Genomic DNA, 17,089 nt, shown 5'->3' with positions numbered 1-17,089 from the left:
TTTAAAATGCCTTAGCATTCAAGGCTGCAGCACAAATGGAGAAACGCAAGAGAATCAATTACTTGTGCTGCAAAGCCACAGAAAATCTTTCTGATTTGCTCAGTCTTCCTTCAATTCTAAATCTTTAGACAAAACTATTCATAGTCTGAATGTCAGCTGTGTATTTGAAAGCATGTTAAAGAGCAACCAAAAGACTGTCATGACTTGGTGAGTGTATAAAAATGGGCTTTTATTCCAGACTTATTTTAAAGTTTCTTATCTTAGACTAGATGCCATTTTCTGCCTCTTATTGCCACTCGTAGAAGTACTTAAAAAAAAAAAGAAGTTCATATGAATTTTTTTTTTTTTTTTTTTACTCCTAGTGAATTCTTGAGTGAGTTTTTCCTCCTCGCTGTCACCAGGTGCTTGTTTATTGGGGTTTTGCTCTAATATTGGCGAGTCTTTCCCTTACACAATAAAGTACATTAAGGCAGCTGCTGTGAATTGGTGCTGTATGAATAAAAATGAGCAGAACTGAATCAAATAAAAGTTGTTGAGCTCATGTACCATTCTTTGATTGTTCAAAGCATTTTATGAACACAAAAGACTCAAGCTGGGAAATTACGCAAACCTTGTCAGCTCCATTTATAACTAGCATTGAATTTGCAATAAGCATTACGTTCTGATTGTTTAAAACCACATATAATACCAGTGAGGGGTACATGCAGACTAAACTTTGCCTGCAAAGAAACAACAAACAAGTCACAGAAACCACCATGAAAGTGCTGTGTGCTCAGACAAAATTGTGAAATAACTGCATGAAAAACATTGAACCATCAATCCATCTTTTCGACAGCTCAGTATGGAACTGTTGTTTTGTTCTGTTGTGCTGTGAGTATGTGTTTATCAGCTTGCGTATGTTCTGCTGCCTCATGTTTCCAAGCTGTGGTCAAGATTAGCTCCCAGACTGGCGCGTGGCCATTGACCAGTATTATCCTAACAGCTTGAAAATTTCTGTCTTTTGTGAGCCGTTGATATGAGCAACACTGCACTGCTTGTAGGTGGGCAGCAGTGCTCCAGCCAGTATGTATGAATAACAACTTAAAAAGTCGTTAATAAAATGCCTATTTTTATAGTGCTAATTGTTTTTTTCAATCAAAAAGTGCACTTGAGTGGAAGCTCCAAGTTCCTTATAGAGTGTTTAATGGCCACAGGTGAAACCACTCTGTTCAGTCACGCCATCTTATTTTAAATGAAGAGTCTTCATTCAAGTCTGTATTTTTTTTCCCTTTGAAATCTGCTGTACTGAAGTCTAGCAGTAAATTCTATTATTATCTTAAAATAAACCCATCGATCCTTGAGACTGAGGGGTTTATGTGATGGTAAGGTATCCGCCTGTGACTTCACACTTCACAAGAAATACTACTCCTTCATTGGCATTGGTTTTTATTGAAACTTACCATCTAATGGGCGTTCCCTCTAACTAAGCCTATGACCCTAAGGTAGTAGTTGTTGCTTAATGGGCGCTTTTCCATTTTCCAGAATTGCTATTCCTCCTAGAGTCTTGGTAGGATTTTAGTGATTAATTTCCCTGGATGTGTTTGTGAGCCAAAATTACTTCTCCATCAATCCATTCTATCCATCCATTATCCATCATTTCTCAATAAATTTTAATTTTCATTAGTTAATTAAAGCAGCCAACCAGTGACAAGAAATGCATAGCCTTATTTCTCTAATTCACATGTTACAGTTGTCTTCGGATGGATGATGAACTGGATGAGTTACTGTATCGCCCAAATTTTGGTTATGACCTAGATCACTGCTAAAGCTGACCCTGAGCCATGTGGCTATACCAGCTAGTTGGATTTACTAATTTCCATCAAATACAAATTACACCAAATGCACAAAGTTTACCTATCAGCACATTTACGGAAAAAAACAGATCAGGTAAACAATCAGGTCCCTCAATAAAATGTCACAATTCTTTATGAACAAACCCAAAAAAGAAACTTATTTTCAAAGCTTGTGACTTGCTTGTTTTTCCCATCCAGAATCCAGAAACCAGAATATTAAGAATAAAAAGTAAGCTACATTATTCACAAATTAGAAGCAGAAATCAGAGAAAGCTTGGCATTTTTCTTCATTTATTAATCAACAAAAAAGCTAGGAAGAGCTCTTTTGTTGTGATTTGTGTTTTAATTAGAGACGTCTATGATTTTCTGGTCCTGCAATCTCAGTTGGCAGTATTTACTTCCTTTTGGGCCTTTGAAATAATAGACTGAATATATGCAGTTTTTGTATTTTCAAATACACACACATACAAAAAAAAATATCAAGATGTTTTTTGAGAATCATAGAGCAAATAACTAAATAATGAGGGAAAATGAGACAAAGATGAATTCTTAATCAAAATCTTGTTGGCTGCAGTCTCAATATCTGACGTTGTAAATTCACTTTAATCTTTAAATAAAGTAGATAAAGTTGATTCATTGTGTGAAAACATGTGTTCGTGTGGTAAAAGCACACGAAGGCAACTATTTGACAGCTTTGGAAACGTGCTCTATAGCCAGTGTTGGGAAGGTTACTTTTAAAACGTATTCCATTACAGATTACAGAATACATGCCCCAAAATGTATTCTGTAACGTATTCCGTTACGTTACTCAATGAGAGTAACGTATTCTGAATAGTTTGGATTACCTAATATATTATCATGCTTTTTACAACTACGGGACCTCTGACTAATATGGCGGGTTCCGTGTCGGGCTCGTAGCCAAAACTAGCTTTACTTTGTTGTCTGGGTCAACTTTGCTAGCGAGAGACAGAGAGGGGCGTTGAAAGGCTGCTCCAACGGAACTTATTGTTTCGGAGGAAAACACGAACACAGTGTACAGTCGAGTCTTAATAGCTTACTTACAACTGGGCTCGTCAGGCACTCTTCTTGGCTGCAGTGGTTATTATTATATTTACATGCTTCCAGCTCCCGTTTCTGCTCGATGACAGCTCGTACTTTTCCACTCGCCTTTTTCTCCCTCCTCGTGCTCACAGACACATAACGGGTATGGCAGTCCATTCTCCCTGCAGCACGGACTACACTGCCCATGAGGCTACATTCTTTAGAGCTATGTCTGTACCGTTGTGCTTATTAGCTTAGCACAACAACAAAAAGGCGCTCTATCACCCAGGAAACACGCAGAGAGAGCGGCACCCTGTAACCATGGCAACCGTAACGCTGCCGCCTGGAACAACAGAATGTAGCTGTCAAACAAAACCCAAACAGTCCTGACCCACCACAATATGAAACACGAAAGTACCGCCGTGTAATCCGTTTATTTCAACAAAGTAACTGTATTCTAAATACCACCTTTTTAAACTGTAACTGCAACGGAATACAGTTACTCATATTTTGTATTTTAAATACGTGTAGCCGCTAAGACTGGTGGACCTAAATCTTCACCACCACCACGTCTGGTATACATACAAGCGAAAAAGGGGAGTGGGTGGGTCAGCGCTCAGGGCACAGAAACTTAGCTGGCTTCAAACACACCATTTATTTTCAGGATAAAACACAGCCAGAGTCACAAATACAAGATAGAATTCCCCATATACAATAAAAATAGTGTTGCAACCCGCTAAAAACCCTGCCGGCAGAAATAACTATACACTATTAAAACAAGGCTAAAACATGTTTTCCATATGCTAAAATTACCCTCCCACAGTCCCATAATCCCACAGTCCAGCCACAAATGGGCGAATGGTCCTTATCTGAAAGAGACAGGAGAGGAACTTCTCTTCCGGGATGGGGAAACTCACCAGCAACAGACCAGGGAGGAGGCTCCTATCGCAGACCTGTCTCCTTCGGACAGCGCGTCGCCGCACAGTCCCGCCCCACTCCACACCTGAACACGGCCTCCCTCGTCTCACCGTCAGATGCAGGCAGAAGGGCATCCCTGCCCTGTTGTGCATTGCGGCCATCGCCACCCACTGTTGCCGTTCCTGCCGTTAGGACTGGATCGCCGAACGACTCGCGGCGCCCCACAGTCAGGCAGCAGTTCGTTCCACACACGTGCGGGCTTGCACGCGTTCCTTTTTCTCCTGCTCACCCTTCGTGCGTCGCTTCTTTCTTCTTTTGTCTCTGTGCTCACCATCCCCTTTAACAGGTCAACCTGGCGGCTGATAGGCCACCTTGGGGAACGCCCCCACCTCACAGGTGCCTACAATTGTCTGTTTAGTCCACAGTGGGTTAAAGGAACATGGTACAACATTAACACAAATATAAATATGAGGATAAAACCATGCAGTATAAATATCAGTAAACAAACATGCAATATAAATATCGCAATAAAATCATGCAAATAAAATCAACACTATGTACCAATACACAGATTGACAAAACATAAAAAAACAAATTTCCACTGTGTGACATACGTAACGGCGGTACATGTATTCCGTTACTTCCCAACACTGTCTATAGCCCAGAGAAGGCTCTTGACCGCTGATGTTCTGTCATTGTTCGGGTTTCAGGATATTGTAGTACCTCTGTGGGCTGTTGTCATTCTGCTTGGTCAAGCAATGTGTTGGGTGAGGGATTTGATGTTTTGGTGGAATAAAAGGACTGTGAGAAAGGAGAAAGGAGGTGAGGTCAAAGGTGAGGTTGAAGGATGTGTGAAAGGGATGGGAGAAGTGAAGCAAGAAAAAAGAGATGGAAAGCAAAGTGCAAAAAGAGGATAGGTGACATGTTTTGATATTCTCCTGCTGCCTAGTGGAACCAAGCATGTATCGGCACTTTGGCTTCTCTTCCTCTTATTGAGTGATGAAACCCCAGTTGCAGTAAATGAAATTTAATCAGAAAAAATTTCCACACAGGCAAGCTGTGAAATTTCATAAGTCCTGCTGTATGGGTGCACATATATAAGCATGTGTGTTTTTGTGTTTGTGTGTGTGTGAGTCTTTGCATTTGTGTCTACATGCTCATGAATGCGCATACAACACAGAAAAATGACAAAAATCATGGGCAATTCAATAATAATATGCAAAGTAGGTATGGTTTTGCAGCTGCAGGGTTAAGACATCACCATTAAAACCACTTACAACCCCCCATTTTCTCTGTGTTTATCCATTTTTCAGAACCTATTGAATGGCTTGAATTTCACTTTATAGCCGTACCTTTGACAGAGTTTAATTTCACACTGTGAAAATTGTCACCTCCAGAAAAGAGTTTTTTTGCACGGATAATTTTGGACACTTGACTCACAAGGCGTACGGGTTAATAATGTGTTTTAAAATTCTTGGGATTACATTTTAAGTTTGGCTTATGTGTAGGGCTAGTAGCAGATATTCTATTTATATACATGCAAACTGCTCAAAGAAAATTAAAAGAACATTTTTTTTTTATCAGAGTTTAGTGTCAAGTCAGTCAAACTTCTGGGATATTGATATTGATCAGTTAAGTAGGAGACCGAGTTATTAATCAGTTTCAGCTGCAAACAGTCGTTTTACAGGTTAAAGCCACTGATTTTTACCTGCTTATCTTTTCTGAAATGTTCTTTTATTTATTTATTTATTTATTTATTTATATTTATTTATTTATTTATGTTTAACTTTACACAGTTGCATGTCAAGTGAAAGGTTACTGGTTTGTTTCCTGCTGCAGACACAGTTTCCCTTTGGGGTTACATCTGGCATTAAAGGGAGCAACCAAAAGTAGCACGTATATGTATGAATAATTAAATATATATGAAGAATACTGTATATCAGAGATAAGCTCAATATCAATATCTTCAAGCGGAAGTCACTGCTAACTTCTTTTCCTGTATTTTTCTATTCGATATTTCAGTTGCCAACCTTGCCACAACAACACAACCTTCTTGTGCGGTTGGACAAATTCCCACTTACTCATCTTACAGCTTTTACCGCTTTGCAGTGGTGCTACTTATTACCTTCTTGTTAGGGGCCAGTCTAACCAGCACATGCAGCTTAAGCAAGCAGCGGGGCTTGTTCATGTGCTGCTATACTGAATTGACTGAGAGTGCACTGCATAAGATACTCATGTGACTCCATCTTCACCCTACACACAATAAAAAGAATCTAAATCGTTCTCGTTTTCCGTTTGAAATCTATGGCGTTCTGACTCGCCTCTGAATGTTAGCAATTTATGTGAATTCCTGTTTAATTTGAAGTTATCTCTGCGTAGATGGCAACTGATTTGTAACGTCTGCCGACAGGTCGCAGTTACAGATTTGTCACAGTTGGTGTAATTGCAAACTTGACTCCAGTGACTCCATCGCATACTGATAGCAAACGGGTACAGACTGACGCTGTCTTATTGCTGTCATGAATCGCAAACGTCAATGTAAAGATGGCAACTGACTCTGGGTTGTCTCAGATCTGGTCCCATTTTGAAGCAACCAAAATAATTCTGGTCATGCCCTGGACTGCAACTACTGTTTTCCCTATTGTTACTGTCACATTCGATATATTATTATACTTGAGCAATATATATTAGCAAATTTACTGCTTAATGAACAGGCAGCTGGAAAAATGGTGATGCTGGTTATGGTGCAAACAGTTGGTAAAGGATCATTTGTACATTTGAAGTTGTTCCGCTTGTTGTTTGTTTCTTTGAAAAGACCCATTTATCTTTTAACAGTCTAATAGAGATAATCCTACGTCTACAGTTAATGCAAAATGTCAGCTCTAATTTATCCAACAGGGAAGAACAAAACTCAACAGTCCTTTGGAGATTAGTTAGCACTTATAAAAATGCACATGGTCAGTTATCTTTAAATCCCGGTGCCTTGTGTATATGTTTTAATAATTAAAGAAGGAATCTGTGCTGGGCCAAGTTGAAGTAAAGCACAAAAGCTTTTGAAGAGGAGTGTTATCCTCCAACATCCCATTGGTTTGAGAAGGACTAGACATGAAAAATGCTCCACTGGGGGCATAAATTGTTTTTCTGGCTCATGAATTTGCATGTATCACTGTGTTTTTTATTTATCACTTCTTTACCACCCTTTGTCATAGCACACACTGACAGTAGCCTATGCACTGAGCTTTTCTCTTCGCTGTGGTTCTGAGCCTGTATGTCAGCTCGGATACAGTTTGTGTTGAAGTGTAGGGTAGGCACAGGTTTGTGGAGCAGTGCTCTCTGGAGGTTTATAAAAAAATATGTGAAATTGTTTATATTTTCACTAACTATTTTTGTGAGGCATACAGGTTGTATCTTCTGTTACTGAGTTTAAGTGCAGAAGCCACAAAAATGAAACACTCACCGGAATAGTCCTCAAGACATGAGTCAAATATATATATATATGCTTACTGTTCATAATACTGTGCAGAGATTTGACAGTCCTTAGAACTCATCTGAAGTTCTAAGGTGTGCTTCTCCTAATATTTTGATATGAAACTTCTGTGAGAACTAGCTTTCTAATATGACATTTAGAAACAAAAACACAGAACATTATTTACTTCCGATACTGAGTGATCCTGTTGCCGTGTTGGGAGATGTAAATAATTAATGCCAGTGCCGCTGTGCTATCCTTACAAATTACATAGCTCCTCTCTCAAATCAGAGACTGTAGCTGAAACACATGAATCATTCCTGCTGTTGTTTTATGGCAAAGATATTCAATGGAAGAAACCCAGTATTGTACATGTTGGTATTAGCTGCTTACTCACCAACAAAAACAGCAGCACTGACATTCGGATCACGTCAGCGTGTTGGTTATTTTTGATAAGGATCTTCATCATTGACATAAAGAAGTATTTTTCTACATATTAGCATGTTTTAGATACAGAATCTGTAACAAACAGAGTTAACAAGTCCACCTTCCACCATATATTAGCAATCTTTAGCTATTTTTAGAGGTCTTAGGATGTATGCCTCTGAAAAGCTACCAACACTGAATGCACATTTGCAAAAAAAAAGAAAAAAAAAAAGACCTCAGTGTTGATTTTTAAATGAAAATAACTTGGTGCCAAAAGGAGCACTCAAACTGTTCTGCGCTGTCCAATCACTGTAACAACAGGCTTAACTTTTTCCCCGTCTGCTTTCTTCTTCTTTGGAAATTTCCAAAAAGATACAGGCACAAGAAAATAGGCTTGCATCTGAGGTAATTGCATCAAAACCTCATTTTCCTAAAAGTGGCTTTGTACCTGCAGAACGAATCTGCAATGGCGACTCAAAAATTGGGGATGACAGGGAATGCAAACCCATAGCACTGTTATTTTACACTGCTTGCTGTTTTCCCTTTTCCCCTACTGTCTTGCATTCAAATTCAAATTCAAATTTTATTTGTCACACACACACAACCATACACAGTATGACATGGGGGTGAAATGCTTGTAGCTGTACAATGCCCGACCATTAAATGACAGAAGAAAAGTTTTACAATATTTACAATTTACTACAAAAATTTACAAATTAACTTAGGAATTTACAGTAAAGAATGTGCAAATAGCAGAAGAGATTATAAAGATAAGGATTATAAATTATAGGAATTATAGGATTATAGGAAATGTGTGGTGGTGCGTGTGGTGACGTGTGTGAGAGTCCAGTCTTATAGTGACGTGTTTGGGAGAGTCCAGTCCTACACCTGGTTCAGGGCCCGAATAGCCTGGGGGAAGAAGCTCCTCCTCATTCTCTCTGTTTTGGCCTTAAGGGAGCGGAAGCGCTTCCCAGACCTCAACAGTGAGAAGAGTCCATTGTTGGGAGAGGTCCATCATAATCTTCCTAGCTTTGGACTTGCACCGCTTGGTGTAGATGGACAGCAGGTCAGGGAGCTCTGATTGAATGATGCGTTCTGCCGAGCGCACCACCCTTTGCAGATCTCGTCTGTCCTGCTTGGTGCTGTTCCCAAACCAGGTGCAGATGTTTGACGTCAGGACGCTCTCGATGGTGCAGGAGTAGAAGTTCTTGAGCACCTTCAGTGGCAGATGGAAGTCTCTAAGTCTTCTGAGGAAGAAGAGACGCTGACGGGCTTTCTTAATCAGGGTGTTGATGTGACAGGACCATGACAGGTCCTGAGTGATGTGGACACCCAGGTATCGGAAACTGTCCACTCTCTCCACTGGCGTGCCACTGATGATGAGGGGTTTGTAATTCCTCGCCTGCTTTGTAGTGAAGTCCACGATCAGCTCCTTAGTCTTGCTGATGTTTAGGAGGAGGTTATTCTCCTGGCACCAGGTCTCCAGGTTCCTAATCTCCTCCAGGTAGGCCGTCTCGATGTTGTCGGAGATCAGGCCCACAACAGCAGTGTCGTCAGCAAACTTGACAATGGAGGTGGTGTCGGATGTGGCTACACAGTCATAAGTGTACAGTGAGTACAGCAGGGGGCTTAAAACACAGCCCTGAGGCACTCCAGTGCTGAGTGAGATGGAGGGGGAGACTTGTTTTCCTACCCTCACTGATTGGGGTCTGTCTGTGAGGAAGTTGAGGATCCACTGACACAGTGATGAGCTGAGTCCTAGATCCGTCAACTTGGTGAAAAGCTTAGAGGGAATTATTGTGTTGAATGCTGAACTGTAGTCCACGAACAGCATCCTAACATAATTCCCTCTGCCAGTGTCCAGGTGACTCAGGGATGTGTGGAGCAGGTGAGATATGGCATCGTCTGTGGAACGATTAGTCCGGTAAGCAAACTGAAGTGAGTCGATGGTGGGAGGAAGTGAAGAAGTGATGTGATCTCTCATCAGTCTTTCAAAACACTTCATCACAATTGAAGTCAGTGCTACTGGACGGTAGTCATTGTGGCAAGCGGGCTGTTGTTTCTTTGGAACAGGGACAATAATGGACTGTTTGAAGCACGTGGGAACCACAGCTTGGGCCAGGGAGAGGTTGAAGATCTCCGTGAACACCGGTGCTAGTTGATCAGCGCAGGCTCTAAGGACCCGGCCAGGGATTGCATCTGGTCCTGCTGCCTTCCTGGTGTTCACCCTCCTGAAGGTGTTCCTCACGGCATGCTCTGTGATGACGAATGCATTTTCTTCACTGGTGCACTCCGAGCGCGCGCAGCCGTTTGTTGTTTTAATTGCTGCGGCGTCGAAGCGAGCATAAAACGTGTTCAGCTCATCAGCCAGTGAAGCATCGGCATTCATCATTGAAGAAGCTGGTCGTTTATAGTCCGTTATAGTCCGCAGTCCTTTCCACAGGCTCCTAGAGTCGCACTGTCGTAGCTGTGACTCTAGTTTTTCCCCGTAGCTCCGCTTTGCCTTTCGGACCGTGCTGCGCACGTTGTAGGACGCAGCCTTGTATAGGTCCATATTACCGGAGACAAGCCCTTCATTGTAGGCAGCGGTGCGTGATCTCAGAGCGTCGCGGATGTTTTTATCCACCACGGCTTCTGGTTGGGAAACGTTCGGATGATAGTTCTTCCTGCTGTGTCGTCCGCTAGTTTCCAGATAAATCCCACAACCGCTTCCGTAAACATGTTGATGTCATCAGAGCTGCGCCGAAACATGTCCCAGTCTGCGTCATCCAGTGCGTCCTGCAGCGCGGCCACCGATTGGTCCGTCCAGCGAGCGACCTCCCTCCTGATTGGTGGTTGCTGCTTTAGCCTTTGTTTGTAAGCAGGTATGAGGAAGATGGCGGAATGGTCCGATTTTCCAAATGCCGGCAGGGGTTGAGCCTTGTAACAGTTCTTGAACGGGGTGTAGCAGTGGTCTAATGTCCTCGTGCCCCGGGTGGGGCAGTTGATGTGCTGGTGAAGGTTGTGAAATGTCCGTTTGAGATTCACTCTGTTAAAATCTCCCATAACAATGAGTGCGGCATCTCGGTGAAGTGTTTGTTGATGTGTGAGAGCCTCATGTAGCTCACATAAGGCAGTGTCCGAGTCCGCGTGAGGCGGAATGTAAACAGTGCAGGCAATGACCGCAGTGAATTCCCGAGGGAGATAGAAAGGGCGACACTTAACGATCAAAAGCTCCAGATTGGGCAAGCAAGAGCGTGTGAGTGGGGAGATGTTTGTGCTGTCGCACCATCTGTTGTTCACCATCAAACACACTCCACCACCTCTTTTCTTCCCCGACTCCATTGTCCTGTCCATGCGGTAAACCGAAAAGAACCCCGTCGGCTGCACGGCGTGGTCTGGTATCGCTGGGTTCAGCCAAGTCTCGGTGAAGCAGAGGAGGTTGCAGTCCCGAATGTCTCTCTGGAACTTGATTCTGGCTCTGAGGTCATCAAGCTTGTTCTCGATGGATTGAACATTGGCTAGCAGGATACTGGGCATGGGTGCGCGGTGTGCGCGAGCCCGTAGCCTGTTCCTGATGCCGGCTCTTTTACCTCGAGGCCGTCGCTTAGGGTCGCGTCCTTTGTTCTCTCTCAGGATCTCCTTTGGCCAGGTTGGGTCCGGAGTTAAACATGGTGAAATGTTCGTGTACTGCAGACCAATAGAAACCAAAGTGTCTCTACTGTAGCGGATTTGTGTGTTTTGCATGATGCCCATGCAAGATTATCGCAGATATAGCAAAAAGTGACGAAAAACTGCAAAAAGTGGAGAAGTTAGGGCAGAGCATCCAGCACGGCAGCCGACCTCACCGGCGCCATTCAGTGAAATAGTACTGAAAGGATAGCTTAGAAGATTTCTGAAAAATAGTCACTGTGGGCTGTGGCTGGGAATGAATCTGCATGTATTCTGTCAGTCATAGTAATATGCTAGAATTTTAGACAACACACCCTCATTAAATAGCAGAAACCACATGAAAGGATATGTTAAACTATTTAACAAAAACAAGAGTTTTGTCATGAGATTGTCTGTATGTGGAACAGTTCCAGTCAATATGTGACTGTTGTTAGATTATCTTTATACCTCTTGGGCGTCCTGTCACGTCATTCAGTCTTCCAAGAATAAGTGAGAAGTAAAGTTTGACTTCCTTCTTTGAGTCTTGTGAGGCCAGTATTCCAGTCAGGAAAATGTGAACACAAATCAAAAGCATGTTCTGTAGCAGTAGTGTGTAAGCAATGCCAGGATCCAGTCCCTGGTGAGCCGAGTGCACTGGCACATTAGGCCTCCACATGCCACTGTAGTTCTGCTCTGGATCTATCTGCCCTGAGAGATAAAGCAGCAAGGCCAAAGACTGCAGCAGCGCAAAAAGCTATTCAACCCTTTACTGGTACATCCCGATCTGCTGCACCTTCCAGTATAAATCCATTCTTACCTTAGTCCTTCGGTGCTTGCTACATAGAAATAATTGTTGCTGGTGACAAATACATGTAGAACAATTGAACTGTAGAAATAATAAAATAAAATAAAAATCGTTTCTACTCTTCTTTTGGGTAACAATATAACATTCAAAAATCAATTTAAATATCTTTTTACTGTTGTGACATGAAAGCATTCTCCTATATTTGAAGGTCATAATTTAAATATTAAATTTCTATTGAATTCTAGAAAATTTCATTAAAATAAACCTTAAAATGTGTGACGATTACTTGGCAACAGGTGGCTTTGATAGTTTCTGTGTGATCGTGACCATGAGCCAGGGTTACAAAATGCAAATACACTTGCTTCTATTTAATTATATAATAATGTATTAAACTATATGCCCAGAGGCAGTACCTTCAAACAAAGGAGCACACACCTCTGTTTCAAGGTAATCATATAAATATGTTGTGTGATGCTGTGGATTCTTTGCTGGTGTCAGGGCCGGCCAGACAATCAGCTGTATGGACTCAGAACTTCCCTCCCTAAAGCTAAACTATCAAAAAAACAAAAAAGCCAACAAGCAGCGCTTCACTCCCAAAAGGACAGAAAAATCCCACAAAGAGGAGGAATCTGAGGATACTGAGGAGTTCAGCATCCTTTCAGAGAAACAGGACAACCATCAACCATCATAACAGCTGACATCTGATTAAAACAAACATCAGGAAGTATGGCCATCACATGCAATCACCTGATATAGTTTCTGTGTAATAACCATGAATCAGGGCTGAAAAATACAAAATTTCCTGTTCCAATTTAATTTTATTGTAATAACAGATTAAATCAAATGCCCAGAGATATAATTATTACCTAGAAAAATATAATAATTCCTGGGTAATCACCTTAAATCAAGTAATCATTACACTTCTTGGTACTTGTTTTAATCAATTCAACATAGCATTAAACAGAAACAGTTAGGTCTACATTTTGCAGCCCAGATTCACAGTTATTGCACAATAATTCCAGCTAAGAAGCTACAGCAAACACATAATATATTCATTACCTTGAGGCAAAAGTAGCATCCTTAAGACATAAGAAATAATTTTAGCATGTAAATACTTACATGGGATTTTAGAACTATAGAGCAGTATTTTAAATTAAGGAGACAAAAATTCACTCCTTCCAATCCACAATTGCTTCTTCTGGTTATAAAAAATAATAAATATAACTAAATAATAATAACAAGGATAAACTGAAGAGGATGGATGGATGTTGTTTATGATCTCTTTGTACATGGTTGTCAGCTTAACTCAAAGTTCTCCTAGCTTTCATAGTTTGTTGTGTTTCTACCTTCTTCTTTTTTTTAAGTCCTGTTCTCAGGTCTAATTCCAAATAAAGAATGGTGCTCATAAACTTTGATTTTACATTCATATTAAAAATTTAGAGAAGTCATAATGCAGAAAGGCTCACTAAGCCTCCACTCTGAGCATTGCAAAGTGAGTTGAAGAGAATATGATCTAATATAGTAATGAAAACCACAGCACAGTTTGCATGAATATATTGTTAGTGTGGTAAAGATACATGTGGGGCGAGAGAACTTGTATGGACCTAAGTGCCTCATCATCAATTTTTGACAAAGGGCCTGGATTAGCTAGTAGAGGGTGATTGTACTTTCCATGTTAATGATCCTGTTTGCCTCGAGTGCACGAGGACTATAAGACTGTGGCATATGCAGATGTTTCTCTTGCATCTCTTAACAATTGCTTCAGGCATAATAGCGCACATTTGTTTGCATCTTTCTATCTCCTTTCCACTCTCCGGTGAATGCAGGATGGTTATGTTGTTATTTTGTTTTTGTTTTTTGTGAATCACATTAGAATCTCAGGAACAACTGTCGCTACTAGGCCAGCTGTTCGTATGGATTTTTATTTGGCCATTTAAATACTAATAGACAAACTTTAATCTTGTATGGAAGTTCAACTGAGCTCAGACCACACTCAGTTGAACAGCATTAGCGATCCTTGTATCTGATTGGGGGCAACAGCGTACAATGCACTCGTCACAGCTGCACATTTAACTAAGAGGTTTTAAACAATCACTCCTAATTCACTCCTGCCAGTTAATCAAACACAAAACAATATCACTTCACACACATTCGTTCTTAAAAAGGGGTCTTAAGGACATTCAGCCGGGCAGTTTCCTCGTATTTGGTGTGGTTGCTGTTGTTATCATGGACACAGGGTGGAGTTTATTTGCTAAGATCTTTCTGACAGATCTCAGAAAGAGTTATAAAAATAGCTCTGCTATAAACACTCTTATTGCATTTTTTTTTTTTTTTTGATCTGCCGGTATGAAACTCGCTACATTCATGGCCACTCCTACTTGTGCATATTCAGCTTATAGTCGATAATGAAAATCACTGAAATTCCAATTGTAGTCTGAAAAGTCAGCCACTGCTCTTTCACCGAGCTGAATGGCTGCTGATAAGAAAATATACGCCAGGACAAGCGAGCAGTACCTGATAGACCACTTTGTGCTTATTGTGTCGATGACCTCAGGGGAGTGAGATTAAATTAACTAAATTTCTCCTTCACCCATTATCGTTGCTGTTAGTTTAGTCTCATTTAATCAGTGTTGATGTAGAATTTTTGGCTTAAGTTTTGGTGAACTACTCGGTGTGTGCATACTGCACGTTTGCTCTCCGTGCTGCTGTATCATTGCTTGCTTTTCTTTTTTTAAAAGCTTCTTCAGCAACTCGTTTATAACGGTTCGCCTGTCTTAGCTCATTATACAGTCAAGCTCACTTAAATGTCCATGTTGATAAAGTCACACTAAAAGGGAGAGCTGGCAGAGGGCCTAGGAAAAACCTTTTTGTGTTCATGTTTGTCTTGTGCCAAAATCCTTCTGTGATCCTCCAGATTAAGGACCCTTTACCTCACCCTTTCCTCCATTTCTGCCTTTATGTTACCGTCTCCTTCCCTTGAGTTGTTCCATACCTTTCTCACTCCTTCCTTCCTCTTTTTTTCTTATCACCTGCACAAACAATGTTGTACTCCCCTGATACAAGCCTCAATCACGTACATATTCCATAGTCTTTTTCCACACCCACCTCCTATTGCCCCTTTCAACTTTTCAACTTCCCTGAGCCCTCTAGGGTCTACATCCTTTCCCTGAGCTTACACTTAGATCTAGATGCCTCTGACCCACACTTACATATCTGCCTGCCAGCAACTACACCACACATTATAGAGATTTGTAGAGTGTTACTTGTCTTTTGCAAACAGGGGTTAAAATGGGACAGCTCAGCTCAGGCAGCTTCACTTCTTAGTACAATCACGGGATGGACAACTTCACTTTACTGTCTTCAGCAGTATGTGGTTTTACTGTTCTTGTCTAAATAATTTAAGATACTTTTTTGTTGACTGGTATGATTCACTATTGTGCAAAATTCTTAATCCACCCCTCACCTTTCTTTTCTGTTTTGCTTAAGAGGAGCCAGACTTTCTTTCTCCGGGCTTTCTGAGTTTTCCTTTGGAGATTGGCTTCTTTTCACTCATTTTCAGTCTTTTTCTTCTACCTGACCATTTTCATTGGAATGGTTTTTGTTTGTTTGTTAAACCATCTGATACTGACCTACAGATCATTTCAGCCAGCATCATTTTTTAAGATCGCAAACACACAACCAATACAATAAAAGAATACCTGAATTAAAAAAAAACTCAGTGGAAAACAATCAATTATGGATTTGCCTTGCCAGAGTCTGGACCTCAACATTATTGAAGTAGTGTGGGATCATCTTGACAGACAAGCAGCTCATTTCCAAAGAAGAGCTTTGAATGTCCTTCAAGAAGCCTGGAAATGCATGCACGCATACATGTTGGTGTTACAGTAGCACAGGTAACAGTGATAGCTGTCTAAAAAAGACATATATTTGTCTTAAAAGGTTTCATGCTCAATATTTACTCTTGCAAAGTTCTAATAAGAGACAGAGAAAAATGCAAATTTAGTTCAGTGAAGCCACATGAGACGCAAAATACCCATTCTCCAAAAGCAGCCTTTTTCTCCCATAAAATTTAACCTTTAGAATCACTTTCCAGGGATTTAACTGAAATAACAAATGCACCCAAAAACAAACTAATAAACAAAGCCAAGTGAGAGTGAACCCCATCTATGTGTTTATGTGTTTATTTGTTTAAACCGAGCCAGAAAAAGATAAATTTTCACTTTCAGTTGAATTTCTTTATTAGTAATTGTAGCTTTTTAAAATGTATTTTTATTTATTTATTTATTTATTTGCAGTTTGTGGCACTAGCACTAGGTTTCTAATATGAAGACAATGAGGAGATAGCTGGAGCACACAGCCATGATGGACTGTGATATACAACAGTTTGCATGACCTTGATGGTGTTTGCATATAAAGCGACCTTAGTGGAGAGAGTGACAGAAGGTTACATTGTTGTCCCTTTAGAATGCGTGGAAAATATAACATGTAATGTTATAAATCCTCTATTTTTTAGGCAGGAGAAATGTCATAGGGGGAAAAAGCTATCTACAGTTATATTCCAAGGTCAAAGAACAACACATTGAATAGTCATAAAAGATGAAATGACAGTTGGGTCTGATTGTTATCTTCAGTCCTTCAGCATGCCCTCCTTTGTGGTAACAGACTTCTAATATGTTTTTGCCACTTAAATAGCTCAATATATCTCTTAAAATGTATGATGCACATCTTCTCTCCTCTCCTCTCTTCTGCACTAGTATTGCTTTTGCCCTTTGTCATTGACTACACCATGCACTGAGCAGTAATTAAGCGGAGTAATCCTGTTTCAGTGACAATAAACTACAGCAACCATAGATCACATATACTCGTGACATGAATCACTGTGAAAATTATTGTAACATTACCGCAGGCTTTGAAGAGGAGCAGTGCACTGTAACTACACAAAATTATGTGCATAGCCTGAGGAACCTATTG

General features: G+C 40.7%; 2 protein-coding genes across 2 annotated transcripts in view; both read left to right on the top strand.

Moving 5' to 3' along the window:
* Positions 1-3,880, top strand: part of LOC147314532 (uncharacterized) — a 52,234-nt gene extending 48,354 nt beyond the window's left edge. Inside the window, exon 4 of the mRNA XM_086260392.1 lies at positions 3,713-3,880. Within this exon, the coding sequence (XP_086116518.1) occupies positions 3,713-3,880 (168 nt within the window). The remainder of the gene's footprint in view (positions 1-3,712) is intronic.
* Positions 1-17,089, top strand: part of grik4 (glutamate receptor, ionotropic, kainate 4) — a 362,254-nt gene that overhangs the window by 131,941 nt on the left and 213,224 nt on the right. The window lies entirely within an intron of this gene.

The sequence above is a fragment of the Aulonocara sp. 'chitande type north' Nkhata Bay genome, linkage group LG14 (genome assembly GCF_057382095.1).
Source record: "Aulonocara sp. 'chitande type north' Nkhata Bay isolate Kocher_YH1m ecotype deep benthic linkage group LG14, A_spYH_male_GT1.1, whole genome shotgun sequence".
Classification (NCBI taxonomy): Eukaryota; Metazoa; Chordata; class Actinopteri; order Cichliformes; family Cichlidae; genus Aulonocara; species Aulonocara sp. 'chitande type north' Nkhata Bay.
The sequence above is the reverse complement of the archived record's forward strand: the minus strand, read 5'-3'. Positions and strand labels throughout refer to the sequence as shown.